Source organism: Hippichthys cyanospilos, chromosome 6 (assembly GCF_059441005.1).
Source record: "Hippichthys cyanospilos isolate Australia breed blue-spotted pipefish chromosome 6, RoL_Hcya_1.0, whole genome shotgun sequence".
NCBI classification, from domain to species: domain Eukaryota; kingdom Metazoa; phylum Chordata; class Actinopteri; order Syngnathiformes; family Syngnathidae; genus Hippichthys; species Hippichthys cyanospilos.
In genome coordinates this window covers 24,572,501-24,589,896 of record NC_142374.1, presented here as the reverse complement: position 1 = coordinate 24,589,896, position 17,396 = coordinate 24,572,501, and the positions used below count along the sequence as shown (strand labels likewise).

The following is a 17,396-nucleotide window of genomic DNA, read 5'->3' as shown; positions in this document are numbered from 1 at the left end:
GTCCTGGAAGGGCTTAGACAAAAGGAAGCAAAGAAGCCATATTTGTGTTCAGTATATTAAATCGTAATTTCTATTTATTGGACTGTCGGAAAGGTCCTGGAAGGGTTATATAAATAATCAAGTTCAAAGCGTGTATTGTAAAGTAACTATAAATGTATAATACGCATGTTTAATATATAAGAAATTGCATGTTTTATACATCAAGCGACTCGCTGTTAAAATAAATACAAGACAAGCAAAGAAGCCATATTTATGTTCAATACAATGTTGGAATTTCAATTTATTGAACTGTTGGGAAAGGTCCTAAAAGGGCGATATAAATAACCAAGGTAATTAATGTGCAATATAAAGTAACTATTTGTTTAATACATGTTTTTTATTTTATTTTAAAAAGTGTCTAGTTGTTAAAATACTGTAAGTGCAAGAAGAGCAAATATATTCCGTTTATAAAAAATACGTATGGCAATGTCCTAAAAAGACACAGTCAACATTTTCTTCAGTCAACCCAATTTTCTTTACCATATGTTCTTTGCACCTCCATGTTTTTTCATATAGCGTTTTGATTCATATCACGCTTGCAAAATTTGAATGAAGCAGCAAAATTCAGCCATTTTTATGCATATGAGGGGTCGGTCCATTTCCTGTCAACTGAAAATAACATCACAGTTGCGAGTTAGTGAATCACAGATCACTTTTTTATGAGTTTTATTCGATGATATTCACAAACGGAGCCACGATTGGTTATTACCTTAGCCCAGAGAAACTGTGATGTCTTTTCCATAAGCCAGCAAGTGGCAAAATGGCTGCCCCCTGAGACGGGTTAAATGGACTACAATGTGCTGCTTTAATACATATTACACAAACACAATATTAATAATAATACTGTGCTCAGATTAGTGAGGGTGCAAAGAACATTCAACATCAAATTTTGGCTTTAAATTCCCCCCAAGAGCGTGAGGCTCCATGTGGTGTATTTTAAAAGTTTTACAAATGTAATAAATAACCCAAAATATTTTTAAAAGTAAAATACAATACTGGAGGGGCATTAGTGGGGCTACACAGATTTCAAACAGTGCTAACACAACCTGGCCCTTTTGTACTGTTGTTCCTGCCCAAGAAGAGCTAAAAGAATCACCAAGGCAATGAAAAAGTACAGTACAAAGGCGTATTATGCTCTTCGTGTTTATTTATGCGACCGCTGAAAAAACGTTGAAAAAAAAACGAAAGCACAGCACCTGCTCAGTACCAAGCGCGTTGTTTTTCAAGCCTCCCCGGCAGCCTTAGTAAGGATGGTCGCGCGTGTACTCCATGATGTGCTTGAGCGCCAGCCAGGTCTCGGAGGCGGTGGGGATGATCTGATTTGCCGGCAGGATGAACCCGTAGCGACCCGTGTCCCTCAGCTCGAAAGCGAAGGAGTACTTGATGCCCAGGTTGTAGGCCCAGTCGATGCTTCCGCCGCTGGCTTGGTCTACGGGCACATTAGTCATTTTTTACGATGGATTTTGGTGGGTTATCGTTGTGAGTTTGCGGCAGGGGCGCTCAATGGTAGTATTGTTATGACGTCGCAATTAAAGCAATTCAAGTCAATTACAGTAGTTGAGGAGCCGAAGGACTATGCTAAAATTGCATTCTACAAGAATCTGATGCTTTGTGCAGTCCTGGCTCAGGGTTAGAGGGAGAATGTACTTACAGATGATTCTACAGATGCTTCCAACCTTGTAGCGAGTGCCATAAAGCGACGTCAGTTTCTGCACCGCAGCTCTGCCCAGGGCATCCTTCGAAGAAGCGAAAATGACCCACGCAAATGAACGTACAGTAAATCCAATCAATACAGAATCAAATACACTGGTGATACCACCCCCAAACCAAAAAAAAAAAAAAGTATTCAATTATAGGCTAAAATTATAGACTAAGAATGAACTTTTTACTGGTGTTAGCCCTTGGTATTGCGTCCGTTTTGGGCGGATTTATGTTTTTTCTCACCAATTCGGCCTGATGCGTCACGGGGTCGCAGGAGAAGCCGTACGGGTACATGAGCAGCTGCGAGTAGGCGTGCACCGAGACGAAGGCCTTGAAGTTGCCGCGCCTCTTGATCAGGTTGACCACGTTCTTCACCTCCACCTCCGAGTGGGCCGAGGGGCCCCGGTAGGCGTCGGAGCAGGGGTTCCGGCTGGCCCCGGGGCCTGCGTCCGAGTGGCATTCCAGCCCGCTTTCCCAACAATGACAATCGTTTGCGTATACTGACCGCCGAAGCCCGCGTCCCAGTTCCTGTTGGGGTCCACCCCCCGGCATCTGGAGCCCGGGTTCTGGGAACGGGTTTTGCGCCACATTCGATCCTGCGCGGCGAAAATTGCGGACGTGATGAAGCCATTATTCGTTTAGAAATGCGTGGCAATCAAAAGAGTTTCTTGAATCCAATCAGCGGTCAGCGCATTAACTTGATTGATCGAAATCCTGAAATTTCAGCCTGTCGACTGTAGTTATTCAGATTTCTTTAGCCCTTTGTGAAATTTGTGATTCATCAAAATATGACAATCGACTCGACTCTATCCGATTACTCGATTAATCAATGGACTAATCGCTATAATAATCTATAACAAATACAAATACAAAATAAACAATTGGTAAAATGATTCTAAATGGGAAAGAATATGGTTCAACAATTGAATTTAATCCGATTATTCAATTAATCAATGGACTAATTGACATGACAATCGATAACAAATATATTCGGCAGCACTACTTTACAATAATGTGTGTAGCCTTTCAAACGTCAGCCGAAAATGGCCGATTTTCAATCTTTAGGCACCAAACTTTTTTAATACACAATCACGATTTTGTATCACGATTTCAAGATGCTGGAGCTTTTATTTTGACACCGGTATTTTTGCTTTTACTGAAAACGAATCCTGGCCTCCCGGACCTCCATTAATAGTTATCAGCCCTGAAAAAAAGATTTGTTTTCATCTTTGGAGTGGACTTACGGTGGTGTGCGAGTAGGCATAGCCGTCAGGATTGGCCAGAATCAGCATATAGACGTCCATTTTGTCCAGCAGCGATGTCAGAGACGCGTCCGTACCGTAATCCGTGGCCATCTGAACGGCGACATAAAGCGTCAGTATCCTCTACGAGAGTTGTCAAAATGACTCCATTGATGAACAGCTAATCGAACTATCTATTTCGATAATCGATTAGTTGATGAACTGTCCAGTCAATATTATGAAAGCAGACTGATTGTCATTTATGTTTATTCAAAATCAGACGTCTGCAAATGTCTTTTACTTTGGAAAGCAACGAAGAAACGAGTCAGTGATTCGTTTCAAAATGGTTATTGGCTACATCGATCCTTCTTATGTAATATTGCATGAAGAGGAAGTCAACCCCCAAATTGTCATCATAATATTATGCAGCCCTAAACACATCAGTCTGATTAATATTGTATTTGTAGAATATGAAATAAACATAAAAAATTACTCTTTTTCTTTATTTAGCCGCTTTAAGTGTTAGGACGGATGGTCCTAACATGGACCTAACATATGAGTCTTGTCATTGGCTCTTTGTTGTGTTTGTCAGTGGCCGTGATGGTATAGCGGTTAGTACTCTGCGTTGTGGCCGCAGCAACCCCGGTTCGAATCCGGGTCACGGCAATCACACAACACCATCCATGAATCTTCTCTTCAATGTTGACTGAAAATGTTTGCTTTTAGAAAAAGGAAATATCCTTCGCACTGTTAAGAGAGAAAGGTTCCTTCGAGCATATGGGCCAGTGGCGCAATGGATAACGCGTCTGACTACGGATCAGAAGATTCTAGGTTCGACTCCTAGCTAGCTCGGGTTTCATTCTTAGTGGAAGTCGATCAATATTCATACTGTGCATTCATTCACATGTACTTTAGATTTATAAGTTTGCTAGGAAAAGGGAGGATGTAAAAATGCTTACTCAATTATTGACATGCTACCTTTTTGCACATCAATTGCACCTGAACGGGTTCAACCTTGTTTTTCAAGACCAGTTGAGCGGCTGTGATCGTATAGAGGTTAGTACTCTGCGTTGTGGCCGCAGCAACCCCGGTTCGAATCCGGTTCACGGCAAACACCAAACATTGTCTCGTCTATTCACTGTAGACTGAAAATGTTTGTTTTTTAGAAACAAGAACTATCCTCCGCACTGGTTTAGAGAGAAAGGTTCCTCCGAACGTATGGGCTAGTGGCGCAATGGATAACGCGTCTGACTACGGATCAGAAGATTCCAGGTTCGACTCCTGGCTAGCTCATGTTCAAATTTTGAGGGGACAGGTCACATTTTTTGCAAACAAGCAGTATGAACGTCAGGTTGACGTTTTCGCCCCATTCAGTCCCAAAGATTCGTTTGAACGTTTTTAAGAGTCCAGACATTCAATCCAAGGTAGTTCTTTATATTTTCTTCAAGTGTTAGGATAAAGGAAGTTTTAAAACTGGTTGGTAATGACTCAATAACAACATACTGGCATGCTCACTCTGGGTTTTTGCACATTAGTTCTACATGAATGGCTTCTACGGTGGCCGTGATCGTATAGCGGTTAGTACTCTGCGTTGTGGCCGCAGCAACCCCGGTTCGAATCCGGGTCACGGCAGCTAGCAAAGGTCATAATTTCTTCTAATTGCTTTTGACTGAAAATAGGTACAAAATAGAAAGAGGAAATTCTCAGAGAGTGCTGACCCTGAGTACATGAGCTAGTGGCGCAATGGAGAACGCGTCTGACTACGGATCAGAAGATTCTAGGTTCGACTCCTGGCTAGCTTGGGAAAGCTTTTTGAAGGCAGGATCAGACTAATTCAAAACTCCCTCGGTACTACGAGACACTAATAAGATGAAAGAAAGAGGCTGTATTAGTTGTTGGTTTTGACATTGACATGCTTTGCACATCGGTTCGACTGGAATGGATTCAAATTGGTGTCATAAGCCCACAGCTACGGCCGTGATCGTATAGTGGTTAGTACTCTGCGTTGTGGCCGCAGCAACCCCGGTTCGAATCCGGGTCACGGCAATAGTCGAGCATGTCTTTTTCTGTTCTATTTTCTATTTGTATTTTAGGACCAGGAAATATTCTTCGCACGAGAGAGAAAGGTTTATGTCAACAAATGGGCTAGTGGCGCAATGGATAACGCGTCTGACTACGGATCAGAAGATTCCAGGTTCGACTCCTGGCTAGCTCAGGTTAGCTTTTGAAGGTAGAGCTAACGCTAATTCAAAACACGCTGTCCTTGTGGACATAATCGTCTTTTTTATTTGCTGTTGACTTAAAATATCTGCTTTAGGAACGGAAAATTTCCCCAACTTATTTCGAAAGTGACGCAAACACATGGGCTAGTGGCGCAATGGAGAACGCGTCTGACTACGGATCAGGAGATTCCAGGTTCGACTCCTGGCTAGCTCAGGTTAGCTTTTCGAAGGTAGAGCTGACGCTAATTCTCTCTTCACTGTTGACTGAAAATATTCACATTAAAGGAACAGGAAATATCCTCCGCACTTGTTTACAGAGAAAGTTTTTCATATACATATGGGCTAGTGGCGCAATGGATAACGCGTCTGACTATGGATCAGAAGATTCTAGGTTTGACTCCTGGCTAGCCCAGGATACTTTTTAGTGGAGGTCAAGCTAATTCAGTATTCACACTGTGCATTTAATTACAGATACTTTAAATTTATAAGTTTGCTATGAAAAGGAGAGTGTAAAAATGGTTGTTACTTAATTGCTGACATATTGACATGCAGCCATGTTGCACATTAATTGCACCTGAATGGGTTCAACTTCGTTGGTTAATAACGTTCCGGCGGCCGTGATGGTATAGCGGTTAGTACTCTGCGTTGTGGCCGCAGCAACCCCGGTTCGAATCCGGGTCACGGCAATTGTGAAACGTCATCTCTTCTATTCACTGTTGAAAATACGTATTAGTTTTTTTAGAAACAGGAAATGTCTTCCGCACTGGTTTAGACAGACAGGTTCCTGCAAATATATATGGGCTAGTGGCGCAATGGATAACGCGTCTGACTACGGATCAGAAGATTCTAGGTTCGACTCCTGGCTAGCTCAGGTTATGTTTTTGAAGGGACAGGTCATGCTAATTCAAATTTCCTGCTTAAACCGATGGAAGTCCTTGGCATGAACTAATAGCTGAGTCTACGCTAACCAAAACAGCAGCACAGAAGCAAGTAAACAGCCTTTTAGATCAGTAGAGTCGTTGCAAACAAGCAGTATGAACGTCAGGTTGCCATTTTCGCCCCATTCAGTCCCAAAGATGCGTTTGAACGTTTTTAAGAGTCCAGACATTATATTCCAGGTAGTTACTTATATTTTTTTCAAGTGTTAGGATAAAGGAGGCTTTAAAAATGGTTGGTAATGATTCAGTGACAACATATTAGCGTTATTTTGCACGCCAGTTCTACCTGCATAGGTTCATTTGCCTGTGTCGTTAGCGGCCGTGATCGTATAGAGGTTAGTACTCTGCGTTGTGGCCGCAGCAACCCCGGTTCGAGTCCGGGTCACGGCACCTACAGTCCATTTCTTTTTTACGTTTGCCGGAAAACTGAGGAACAGGAAATTTACTCCAATGTTTAGAAGGTGGTTGATGTGCGCTTATGAGCAAGTGGCGCAATGGATAACGCGTCTGACTACAGATCAGAAGATTCTAGGTTCGACTCCTGGCTAGCTCGCTTGAGTGTTTTCATGGCGTAATTTTATTTCATTTCAACGTGTTGCAGCAACCAATATTAAGATTACATCATGTCAGTATTTCTACATTTTAAGACTCCAGACATTTAATCCCATGCAGTTATTTATATATTTTTTTTCAAGTATTAGGATAAATAATTGTGTGAAAATCATTATACTGCTTGCACATCACTTCAACCTGAGTGGGCTCAGTTGAGGTCATGAGCAGCGGCCGTGATCGTATAGCGGTCAGTACTCTGCGTTGTGGCCGCAGCAACCCCGGTTCGAATCCGGGTCACGGCAGTTGGGTTTTTTTTTCTATTTGCTGTTGACTAGACTATAGGTACAATATAGAAGCAGGAAATTCTCATAGCGAGTGCTTCACACGTAAACACGAGCTAGTGGCGCAATGGATAACGCGTCTGACTACGGATCAGAAGATTCTAGGTTCGACTCCTGGCTAGCTTGGGTTAGCTTTTTGAAGGCCGGGGTCAGACTAGTTCAAATGGGTTCAAATTTGTGTAGTCAGCTAATATCAGCGGCCGTGATCGTATAGTGGTTAGTACCCTGCGTTGTGGCCGCAGCAACCCCGGTTCGAATCCGGGTCACGGCAATAGTCGAGCATGTCTTTTTCTGTTCTATTTTCGACTTGTATTTTAGGACCAGGAAATATCCTTCGCACGAGAGAGAAAGGTCTATGTCAACAAATGGGCTAGTGGCGCAATGGATAACGCGTCTGACTACGGATCAGAAGATTCCAGGTTCGACTCCTGGCTAGCTTGGGTTTCCTTTTTGAAGGTTGAGCTCACACTAATTGTTGCAGGAGCTCAATTATCTTCCAGATGACATGAACTAACAGCTGAGTGCACGCTAACCAAAACAGCAGCACAGAAGCAAGAAAAATGTCGTTTAGATGAGGCTGGACTTGTGGAATGTTTTGCAAACAACCAATATCACAATTCGTCATGTCAATTTGACATTTTTGCCCCATCCAGCTCCAAATATTCAATTTGAGGTTTTTATAAGTCAAAACAATCAATCGCAAGTACTTATTTATATATTTTTAAGCGTTATGATAAAAGAGTGTCTAAACATAGAGCAGGAGCGAGCGTAGCATTGTCATTGGCTCATTTTGTGCACAAGGCTTCTGCCAGAATGTATTCAAGATTGCGTTTGCCATGGATATAAGCAGCCGTGATCGTATAGCGGTTAGTACCCTGCGTTGTGGCCGCAGCAACCCCGGTTCGAATCCGGGTCACGGCAATAGTCGAGCATGTCTTTCTCTATTGACTGAAAATATTTGTGTTTTATGAACAGGAAATATCCTCCGCACTTGTTTAGAGAGAAAGATTGCCGTAAACATGTGGGCTGGTGGCGCAATGGATAACGCGTCTGACTACGGATCAGAAGATTCTAGGTTCGACTCCTGGCTAGCTCACGATACTTTTTAGTGGAGGTTGAGCGAATTCAATATTCGCACTGTACATTTATCTACAGATACTTTAAATTTATAAGTTTGCTATGAAAAGGAGGGTGTAAAAATGGTTGTTACTTAATTGCTGACATATTGACATGCAGCCATGTTGCACATTAATTGCACCTGAACGGGTTCAACTCCGTTGGTTAAAAACATTCCTGTGGCCGTGATGGTATAGCGGTTAGTACTCTGCGTTGTGGCCGCAGCAACCCCGGTTCAAATCCGGGTCACGGCAATCGCAAAACGCCATCTATTCTATTCACTTTTGACCGAAAATATTTGTTTTTTCAGAAACAGGAACTATTTTCCGCACTGGTTGAGAGAGAAAGGGCTAGTGGCGCAATGGACATCGTGTCTGACTACGGATCAGAAGATTCCAGGTTTGACTCCTGGCTGGCTCGGGGTTAACTTTTTGAAGGAAGAGCTAACGCTAATTCAAAACACGCTGTCCTTGTGGACATAATCGTCTTTTTTATTTGCTGTTGACTTAAAATATCTGCTTTAAGAACGGAAAATTTCCTCAACTTATTTCAAAAGTTTTTGAAAGTTTTTGGGCTAGTGGCGCAATGGAGAACGCGTCTGACTACGGATCAGAAGATTCCAGGTTCGACTCCTGGCTAGCTCAGGTTAGCTTTTTGAAGGTAGCGCTAACGCTAATACAAAACATGCTGTGCTCGTAGACGTGATCGTCTTCTCTATTCGCTGTTGACTGAAAATATTCCGATTATAGAAACAGGAAGTATCCTCCACATTTGTTTACAGAGAAAGATTTTCTTAATTATAAGGGCTAGTGGCGCAATGGATAACGCGTCTGACTACGGATCAGAAGATTCCAGGTTCGACTCCTGGCTAGCTCGTGTTTTCTTTTTGAAGGTAATTCAAAACCACCAATAAGGAAAAAAAAAAAATCTGTGAGCCACTTTCATGCAAAATGTCCCCAATTTAAATCCATGCAGTCCCAGGTGGCTATTTATTTTATTTTCAAGTGTCAGGGATTAAAAACGCTTGGTCATGAGTCAATGAGTATATGCGCGCTTCGGATTTATGCAGATCACTTCGACCTGGACAACTCCTCAACCACGGCGGCCATGATCGTATAGTGGTCAGTACTCTGCGTTGTGGCCGCAGCAACCCCGGTTCGAATCCGGGTCATGGCACGTGTGTTTTTCTGAATATACGTACAATATAGAAAGAGGAAATTCTCCGAAAAAGTGCTTGACACAAATCTATGAGCTAGTAGCGCAATGGATAACGCGACTGACTACGGATCGGAAGATTTTGGGTCGGACTCCTCGCTAGCTCGTGTCAAACTTTTGGAGGGTCAAGCTAAATCAAAATGAATGTGTTTTGTAAATTGTGCTGAACATTCAAGTTTCCTTTTTTTAAATTGTTTACCTTGTTGGCCGTCCACACCCCAGTGGCCTGAGACACCCACTCTCTGGAGTGGATGCCGGTGTCGATCCAGATGGCGGGACGCTTGGTGCCCCCCGTGCTAAACTACACAGGAAACACAATCAGCAACAGGAGAGTTAAAAGGCTTTTGAAGAAAAAAACAAAGCCAACAAGAAGCTATTACCTTGAGCACATACATGGGCCTGTTTTCGTAAGAATGCCCGATAAGCTCCTTTGTTACCAATTGAGGGTGCTCAGCAACCAATGTGTCCATCCAGCTGTAGATCTGTGGAAGCGTTGTACACACACCATCTCATGAGATGTAAAACAGAAGGAGTTTCAAACAATTGAAAAAATATTCTCATAAAAACAAAGCCTATACGGTCTCCAGACGATGATAGGCCCCAAAATTGAAGCTCCCACTGCTGCGCTCCTTCCTCTGGTTCTCCTCCATCTCTGCTTTCTCTTTGTCCAGAAGCTCCTGAATGTGACGTGGTGAAAAAAAAATGCAAGTGCGTCAACTGAATTGTTCTACTTTGAAATCTGTCATTTTTTTATTGCAGAGATCTCACTGGAAAGAGCTATTGCGCGGAATTCGTGTATAGACCTCAAAATGGCAAATGTCATCACTTGAAATTTGAACTATACTTGAATCACTTTACACAAACACACACACACACACACACACGCACACAAAAAGATAAAAAAAAAAAATAAAAAAAAAATATATATATATATATATATATATATATATATATATATATATATATATGTGTGTGTGTGTGTGTATAAAATAAATAAATAGTTTGAAAAATAAATACTAAATTAAAAGGATACACACAGTATATATAGCATTTGTAATGTTTTGACTCCTCTAGATGGCACTCTTGATTTAACAATGAAGTGGAAATTGAATACATTTCCGCCGCACTAGCCTTTATCGTTATTAAAGGAGTAAAAAAAGAAAAAAAATCTCTCTCTCCACATATATATATATATATATATATATATATATATATATATATATATATATATATATATATATATATATATATATATATATATACATACACACACACACACACACCTAAATATCACAAGTGCTTCATGAAGCTTCATTTTGTAATTCCATATATGTAGGTATGCAGAAGCACCTGGAGGTTGTCAATCATGACGGCGAAGGGGATGCCGCGCGCGTCCAGGTACTCGGTGACGGCGCTCTGCTGCGAAGGAGTCACCCGGATGTCCACGGGCCGACCAGCGGAGACCGGATGGAGCCAGAAGTCCAGCTGGCGAGGCCGAAAGCGGAGTCAAGTACGATTTGAAAACAGACGCTTGCGTACTGCGCGTGCGTGCGTGTCGGCACACCTCCTGTTCCTCCTCCAGCACCCGCAGGAGTTGGATCTGTTCCTGTGACTGCACATTGACCCGGATCACTTGATGGCTGCGGGAGATTCATCTCCTCGTTCATATTTTTTGCAAGGCGCAACAAAAGCCGTATGATGACACGAGGCGCATTGAATATTACAATGGCTGTTTAGCGCTAATTACAGCCTTGCTCTCGCTGTAATTGTGTAATTATCCTTCCCCCGAACAGATGGCAAGTGAGGGAGGCACTTCATAAAGCCGTTATATCATTAAAAAACTACCGTAATTCTCCAAATACAAGGCACACTTTTTCCCTAGAAGCGAAGACTAAAAATATGTGCGCGCCCTATAAATGGCAATTTACAATTGGGATTTTTTTTTAAAGTTTTGATGCAAAGATGCACATTTTTATTTCGTCTGAATTTTTACTTGCTAACAGCAGCTCGTGTTACGGCCTTATTTTCAATATAAGAAGCGAGCAGACTGAACCAACGTCCGAATGTATAATGCCACTGAACATTTTGAGAGGTTGAAAATAAAAATACGTGAATATTTGACAATGTTATGAACCTTTCAGCCCAATTTGGGAGAGGCGGGGGAGGGGGGGGTCGCAAACGCTGATTGCAGCGTTGATCGTCGTGATGAATAAACATTTACAAAGAGCAGAGTTCATCATCAGATATCCAGCAGAGTCTTCTCAAAGGTCAATTCAATCAGCATAAAGAGAAAAGGAATTCTTTTGAAAAACAAATAAAAGAGCAAATGTAGCGCGCACATACCCGGCAAAGTCCCGCTCAGCTCGGGCCTGGACCACAAGCAGAAGCGGCAGCAGCAGCAGCAGCGCCCAAAGTCCCGTCATCTTCATCGCTACGCTGCGCACGCCGCCGCCCCGCGGCCCAGCTAAATACGAGCGGGTCAAACAGCTGCCACCTTCCCAGGAAATGTTCCACATCGCTCAAAACATGCTGATTGGGCTTTCCTTTTTTTTTTTTTGCTGTTAATCTTTGGAGCTTGCCAGCTGCCGAATGTTCACACTTTTTTTTTCAGAAGTCCAAAATGTGACAGGAAGGGAAAGACTCATATTTCATATTGAGTTTGACAGGTGCTCAGTTTTACAACATTTAATGGGAATTCAACCCCCCCCGCCCCAAGAAAATCTTGAAAATAATGTCAAAATTAAACGCTAACTAAGGGGTTATCAAATTAATTGACAGCCATTTTAATAATCGAGTGAACGTCAGAGCGGTTGACTTGATTGATCGACATTTTTCAGTTTCAGCTGGTCAACGGTAATTATTCCCATTTTTTATGTGTAGTTTTTTTTTGTTTAATCAAAATATGACATTTGATTTTACAAAACGGAAAACGATGACCAAACAAGTGGCTGAATCGGTTTCAAACATGTTGCTGTCATACTGCTTAATTTTGTTGTTTTTACAAAATAAACAACAATATTTGGTAAATAATCCCCAAATGTGAGAAAAAATAATTTTGTAAGACAATTTAAAGTGAAATTTAATTTTATCCGACTAACCGATGGACCAATAAAATCACGGTAGATATTTACATAACTATAAACAAGATTTTCAAATGGTATTTTCTTTTTTAATACTATAAGTGCAACCTCACTGTGACAAAAAAAAAAAACTTATTGTTTTTACAAAATAAACAACAATATTTGGTTAATAATCCCCAAATGGAGAAAAAATAATGGAGAAAAAATAATTTTGTAAGACAATTTAAAGTGAAATTGAATTTTATCCGACTAACCGATGGACCAATAAAATCACGGTAGATATTTATATAGCTTTAAACAAGATTTTCAAATGTATTATTCTTTTTAAATACTATAAGTGCAACTTCACTGTGACTAAAACAAAAAAAAAACGTTTTCATTTATCAAAAAAATTCTGCTCATTTTATACTTGTGATATAAAATGCTTGTTAATTAAAGTTGTGTTTTCCGCCCTTCCTTTGTAGTAACTGCATTTTTCATTACAGCCAGTAGATGGCAGTGCAGTTGTGTTTACTTGAAAGGACATCGCCCAGTGGTAATCGCTTCGTTTTTAACATGTTTTTTTTTTTTGTTATTATAATGGATTATTTGTATAGTACTTCTTTTATTTCTTTTTATGCCTTATTTTTCAAACCAAAACTGAAAAAGATCATTTATTTACTCTTTGGTCGCGCCGGCTTTCTTAATTTATTTCCACTATTACTTTGATCATGAGCACACTTTAAAATGAATAACTAAATTTTCAGTGTTGTTCACGTTTTTTTTTCTCTGCAGACAAGTGGCACAGAGAAAAAAAGAACAATGTGTCCTCAACCCAAATATTGTTGATTCTAATAGCATCGTTTATAGTATTGTTCAATCCGTCTACATGTGCTGCTGCACCGTTTGTATTCAAGAAAAGTGCATACACGCCATCAGTGTTAAAACGACTGTCACTTTCCTGTCCCACAATTCCATTTCCTGCGGTTTTGCGTCCCAGTTATCCCGAGCACCTCGGCGTCCGTACAAAAAGAAATGAACGAGTGAGGAATGAATGATTTATGGTCAAGCGAGTGTCGGCCCTTGTGAAATATTGAAATCAACGTGTAACATGATCTATTTATAAGGGCGCGGTGGAACAATGCGGCCGCCTCCATCCTATAGATGGGAGATGGGAGACGGGGCTGGAAAAAGGGGAGAAAGAAAAGCCATTACGCTCACATCTTCATGTAAAGACTTTTTTCATGCTGCCATTAAACTTTTACGCGGGTGCAGAATCTATGAATAATTCTCACGAACGTCCCGCACACTTTCTTCATTTAAGTGACACCTTCAATTATTATTTTTTTTTATGGTATACTTTTATCGGTCGTAGACAAAACACGCGCAGTTTACAGGATATTCAATCGGCAGTGAATACGTTAACAATGAATTCATTTTTTAAACTATTTTGAATACATTTCAACTGTGTCAAATATATTCCCAAGTGGGCTGGACCAATAAAATCACGGTTATATTTGTAATTAACTTTAAAACAACACCTTCGGATTTTTTTTTTTTTTTTACTACTGTACAAATTAGCACAAGCGCTATTATTCCTAAAACATTAACATTACTATTAACCATAAAGTGTTTGTGATTGAAACAAATTCTGCTCATTTTTATACTTTACGTTACAAAATCATCTCGCGGGATGTAGTTTTTTATTTTTCAATTTTACGTTTTTCATGTCTTTTTCCTTTGTATTATATGTTATGTTTTTTATATTTAAATAAAATTTAAATAAATAAATAAATAATAAATAATAAATAATATAAATAAAATTTAAATAAAATTATTTAAATAAAAAAGTTTTTTGTTTTTCATTTTTTTGTTTTATTATGTTTTATTTATATGCGTTTGTATTTACATTTACACTGATTTCTGTCTTTTTTCTGGTCATTCATTGTATTTTTTTTCTCTTATGTTGTACACACCACACCACACCCCTCTCGTTTCCCTCCCATTTTGCTCGGTTCATACGAGGGAACAAATTTGCAAAGTTTCCCAAGAAATACGATGATATAAAGAATAGATCTTTGTATTTTTGTAACAGATATCCCCCCTCCAAAAAGACATCATGAATGAAAGCCGCAATTCGGTGAAGCTATTTTTAGCGGCGACTCGGTATGAAATCCGAAATAACGACGCTGACCGCATCAATGAACATTCTCTTCACAAGACTTTTGCCACACCACTTGTATGTTTCCAGGCGTAAACACAAGGAAGCGAGCTATAAAAAGCCGTGATCACACTCAATAATGACAGCGCTCTCCATTCACATGCGCTTTATGATTATGAGCCCTTCAGACGTCTACACATGAGGATTACATAAGCTTGCCTCCGCGGCTCGCACGGGCGAGATTTAGCCGGCGCGATGGGGGCGGGCCCGACATGTTCCTAGCCGACATTCGCAACGCGGGAGGAAAACGTCAACCTTAGCTACTTTGCTAATTGCTTGCTTGAGTTTCGATCAGTTTTGCATAGCAGGAATGTTACATGTAAATAGCGTAAGCCGCTCCAAGCCACGCACTATTTCGCACTATAAGGCGCACCTGATTATAAGGCGCGCTTTCAATGAAAGGCCCATATAACAAAAATTTTTGTACCACAGTATAAGGAGCATAGAATAGAAGCTACAGTGGTGGAGCTGTGCTAAAGGAACGTAAACAAAACAATCCGATAAATCAGTTAATAGACAATCAGAAATGAAGAATAAAGATTTGTTGAAAGTACTATCTGAAGAATTGGGGGGGGGGGGGTGGGGGGGGGGCTAACGATTTCAAGCTATCGTATTGTCCCCACTATAAGGCGCGCCGGTTTATAAGGCGCACCTTCAATCAATGGCCTATTTTAAAAGTGTTTTCATTTAGAAGGTGCACCGCATTACAAGGCGCTTAGAATAGAAGCTGCACAAAGGTTTTGTCATCAAATCACAAGCAAAAACCTTAAAATGTATTGTTTTGTTGATTTAAAACCAGTTTCTGGATTTATTTGAGAAAGTCATGCTTTTTTTCACAAAACCTGCCACCATATAAATTGCTTTACAATTGGAGCATATAATTATCGAATCTCAAAATTCTAAAGAGAGTGTTAAAAAAATGTTAATTGGCAAAAATACCTAATAGAGGTAAAAATTGAAGAATTTACGTGGCAAGTTACGTGGCAAAAAAGAAAAGTCGCAGTTTATGCGCCGTATAAGGCGCACGTCCGCTTTTGAGAAAATTCAAGTTGTTTAGCTGCTCTTATAGTGCAAAAAGTATTCAGGCTTCATTCGGAAGCCAACTTTTCATATCGGCGGCAGCCGACGCATTTTTCATCCCGCACTTTTGAGAAGGTGGCGTTGTGACCCAACTTTGCATGTTTGCGGCGCGATTACGTGCTCGATCTCTTAATACTGACCCGCCGCGTCTCGGCAGTGATGTAATGTTTCATTCTCAAAGTCCGCACGGTACGCCTTAAGGATCGGCGCCTTCTTACGTAACGTTCCAAAAAAAGATTTCCGGAGCTTAGGGAGGCCTGGGAGAGGCCAGAAATAGAACGCCGGGCACGAAAAGGAAAGGACGGGCTTATATTTAGCCACAGAGACACCCCCTCCGCTTCTATTAATAGCGGGAGATGTTGCTCCGGGTCCCGAGTGTCCCCTTGCGCTCGCCGGGACAACTGGGGGACGCGCGGCGCCCTCCGAGGTCCGGCTCTTTGGGATCCGGTCAAATCCGCATCCGCCGTTGCTAATTGGCGGCCGATCCCGCTAGCGTGCGTATTCCGCGCCCGTGGGAAATAAGAAGCGGGCTGCGTACGGGGGACGCAAAGCGAGATTCATGCTGAGCTTGTTCTAGTGCGCTTTATTGCTTTGGCGCGGCAAACTGGCGAAGGGGAAGGCGCAACGTGCGATTCCCTCGGTGGCCGAGTTGCGGAGGGTGGTGAGCTTTCTCGTACCGACTCGGATCAAGTTGCAGCGGGCCCCCGTGTTACGGGATCAACCCGTTCCGCGCTCGGGCTCGTCGGGCGAATTCGCCGTATGGCGGGCAATCCAAACCTATTTTAAACAGCTAATGCGTTTAGAACCCCGGTACCAAAATAGTATAAGTAAGTGCAGTGTATATTTAATATACATGTATACAATCAGAAAGCATCATAAATGATTTATTTACCTTTGAGTGGCGCTAGTTTTGCCCATATTCCCTAGCCCAGGCTAGCTTTCTTCGTATTTCTTGATCATCTCCAGCTTTGTTTCCTATAAATCATCTTCTTACTTCTCTTTACCACCACTGGCAATCTTGGGACCCATAGCTAACCCTTTCAACTTTGAATTAAACAGTAAAATACTCTATAAATACAGTTTTGTTCCACTCACAATCGAACAAAGCTTTACCGTTCCGCCATTTTCAAACGAGTGAGGACAACCAGTAGCAGACCCAATAGCAGACCGGCATTGTAGTGACGCGCTGCATGGAGGCATTGACGGCAACTGAAAATAAGTGCAATTACCTAAAAACGCCTGCAGATGGAGACTAAACGACACAAATACAGCCAACCCCATAGGGTCATGACAGTTGTTTTTGTCGCAAAGCAGGGAAAATACCCAGAATTCCACATTGCAACATGAAAAAAAACATAAGCCAGGGACGCTGTAACACGGGGGCCCACTGTATTAAAATAAAAAAGGGGCGGCCTGTCCTTTGTCCTTCATTTTGCTAACATTTTTTTCAAAAAAGACGGAAAGAGTGTTTCCGTTGGTCATTGTATTTGTCAGTCACCGGTAGAAGTGGAGATTCCGTCAGAACCGAGGTAGGCATTCCGTCTCTCCGTCACTGACATACGCCTGGTCTGTAGCCCACCACTAAAGGACGAGAAACTTAATACAAAAACCACAAACTAAGTAGTGATGGAAAGGGGTTTGCGTCTGTCACTCACTGGCAGAAGTGGACAT

The 17,396-nt window shown here is 41.4% G+C and overlaps 1 protein-coding gene and 20 non-coding genes across 21 annotated transcripts; 20 read left to right on the top strand and 1 right to left on the bottom strand.

Annotated features, from left to right (window-relative positions):
• Positions 1 to 1,166: 1,166 nt before the first annotated feature.
• Positions 1,167 to 11,869, bottom strand: cpa4 (carboxypeptidase A4). The gene is made up of 11 exons (XM_088417934.1): positions 11,709 to 11,869; positions 10,930 to 11,005; positions 10,716 to 10,850; positions 9,944 to 10,042; positions 9,746 to 9,847; positions 9,565 to 9,666; positions 2,985 to 3,095; positions 2,246 to 2,336; positions 1,984 to 2,183; positions 1,691 to 1,775; positions 1,167 to 1,468 (listed from the first exon to the last, which is right to left on the bottom strand). The coding sequence occupies exons 1-11, from the start codon at positions 11,792 to 11,794 to the stop codon at positions 1,281 to 1,283; spliced, it is 1,275 nt and encodes a 424-aa protein (XP_088274060.1). The 5' UTR covers positions 11,795 to 11,869; the 3' UTR covers positions 1,167 to 1,280.
• trnah-gug (transfer RNA histidin (anticodon GUG)) lies at positions 3,576 to 3,647 on the top strand. The gene has a single exon. It is a non-coding gene; the product is annotated as a tRNA-His (tRNA).
• On the top strand, positions 3,761 to 3,833 carry trnar-acg (transfer RNA arginine (anticodon ACG)). Its single transcript has one exon. It is a non-coding gene; the product is annotated as a tRNA-Arg (tRNA).
• On the top strand, positions 4,202 to 4,274 carry trnar-acg (transfer RNA arginine (anticodon ACG)). The gene has a single exon. It is a non-coding gene; the product is annotated as a tRNA-Arg (tRNA).
• On the top strand, positions 4,542 to 4,613 carry trnah-gug (transfer RNA histidin (anticodon GUG)). The gene has a single exon. It is a non-coding gene; the product is annotated as a tRNA-His (tRNA).
• Positions 4,711 to 4,783, top strand: trnar-acg (transfer RNA arginine (anticodon ACG)). Its single transcript has one exon. It is a non-coding gene; the product is annotated as a tRNA-Arg (tRNA).
• Positions 4,956 to 5,027, top strand: trnah-gug (transfer RNA histidin (anticodon GUG)). Its single transcript has one exon. It is a non-coding gene; the product is annotated as a tRNA-His (tRNA).
• Positions 5,124 to 5,196, top strand: trnar-acg (transfer RNA arginine (anticodon ACG)). Its single transcript has one exon. It is a non-coding gene; the product is annotated as a tRNA-Arg (tRNA).
• On the top strand, positions 5,345 to 5,417 carry trnar-acg (transfer RNA arginine (anticodon ACG)). The gene has a single exon. It is a non-coding gene; the product is annotated as a tRNA-Arg (tRNA).
• On the top strand, positions 5,543 to 5,615 carry trnah-aug (transfer RNA histidin (anticodon AUG)). Its single transcript has one exon. It is a non-coding gene; the product is annotated as a tRNA-His (tRNA).
• Positions 5,818 to 5,889, top strand: trnah-gug (transfer RNA histidin (anticodon GUG)). The gene has a single exon. It is a non-coding gene; the product is annotated as a tRNA-His (tRNA).
• On the top strand, positions 6,002 to 6,074 carry trnar-acg (transfer RNA arginine (anticodon ACG)). Its single transcript has one exon. It is a non-coding gene; the product is annotated as a tRNA-Arg (tRNA).
• Positions 6,924 to 6,995, top strand: trnah-gug (transfer RNA histidin (anticodon GUG)). Its single transcript has one exon. It is a non-coding gene; the product is annotated as a tRNA-His (tRNA).
• On the top strand, positions 7,088 to 7,160 carry trnar-acg (transfer RNA arginine (anticodon ACG)). The gene has a single exon. It is a non-coding gene; the product is annotated as a tRNA-Arg (tRNA).
• trnah-gug (transfer RNA histidin (anticodon GUG)) lies at positions 7,234 to 7,305 on the top strand. The gene has a single exon. It is a non-coding gene; the product is annotated as a tRNA-His (tRNA).
• trnar-acg (transfer RNA arginine (anticodon ACG)) lies at positions 7,402 to 7,474 on the top strand. The gene has a single exon. It is a non-coding gene; the product is annotated as a tRNA-Arg (tRNA).
• Positions 8,058 to 8,130, top strand: trnar-acg (transfer RNA arginine (anticodon ACG)). Its single transcript has one exon. It is a non-coding gene; the product is annotated as a tRNA-Arg (tRNA).
• Positions 8,333 to 8,404, top strand: trnah-gug (transfer RNA histidin (anticodon GUG)). The gene has a single exon. It is a non-coding gene; the product is annotated as a tRNA-His (tRNA).
• Positions 8,722 to 8,794, top strand: trnar-acg (transfer RNA arginine (anticodon ACG)). Its single transcript has one exon. It is a non-coding gene; the product is annotated as a tRNA-Arg (tRNA).
• trnar-acg (transfer RNA arginine (anticodon ACG)) lies at positions 8,954 to 9,026 on the top strand. The gene has a single exon. It is a non-coding gene; the product is annotated as a tRNA-Arg (tRNA).
• On the top strand, positions 9,255 to 9,326 carry trnah-gug (transfer RNA histidin (anticodon GUG)). Its single transcript has one exon. It is a non-coding gene; the product is annotated as a tRNA-His (tRNA).
• Positions 11,870 to 17,396: the final 5,527 nt, after the last annotated feature.

What these genes read in the sequence shown, in the direction of transcription:
- cpa4 (XM_088417934.1), bottom strand. Translation starts at nt 11,794, where the DNA reads ATGAAGATGACGGGACTTTGGGCGCTGCTGCTGCTGCTGCCGCTTCTG. An exon ending in CCTATCATCGTCTGGAGACC is followed by an intron (nt 9,848 to 9,943) that starts GTATAGGCTTTG and finishes ACGCTTCCACAG; the next exon opens with ATCTACAGCTGGATGGACAC. An exon ending in ATGCCTACTCGCACACCACC is followed by an intron (nt 2,337 to 2,984) that starts GTAAGTCCACTC and finishes TTCGCCGCGCAG; the next exon opens with GATCGAATGTGGCGCAAAAC.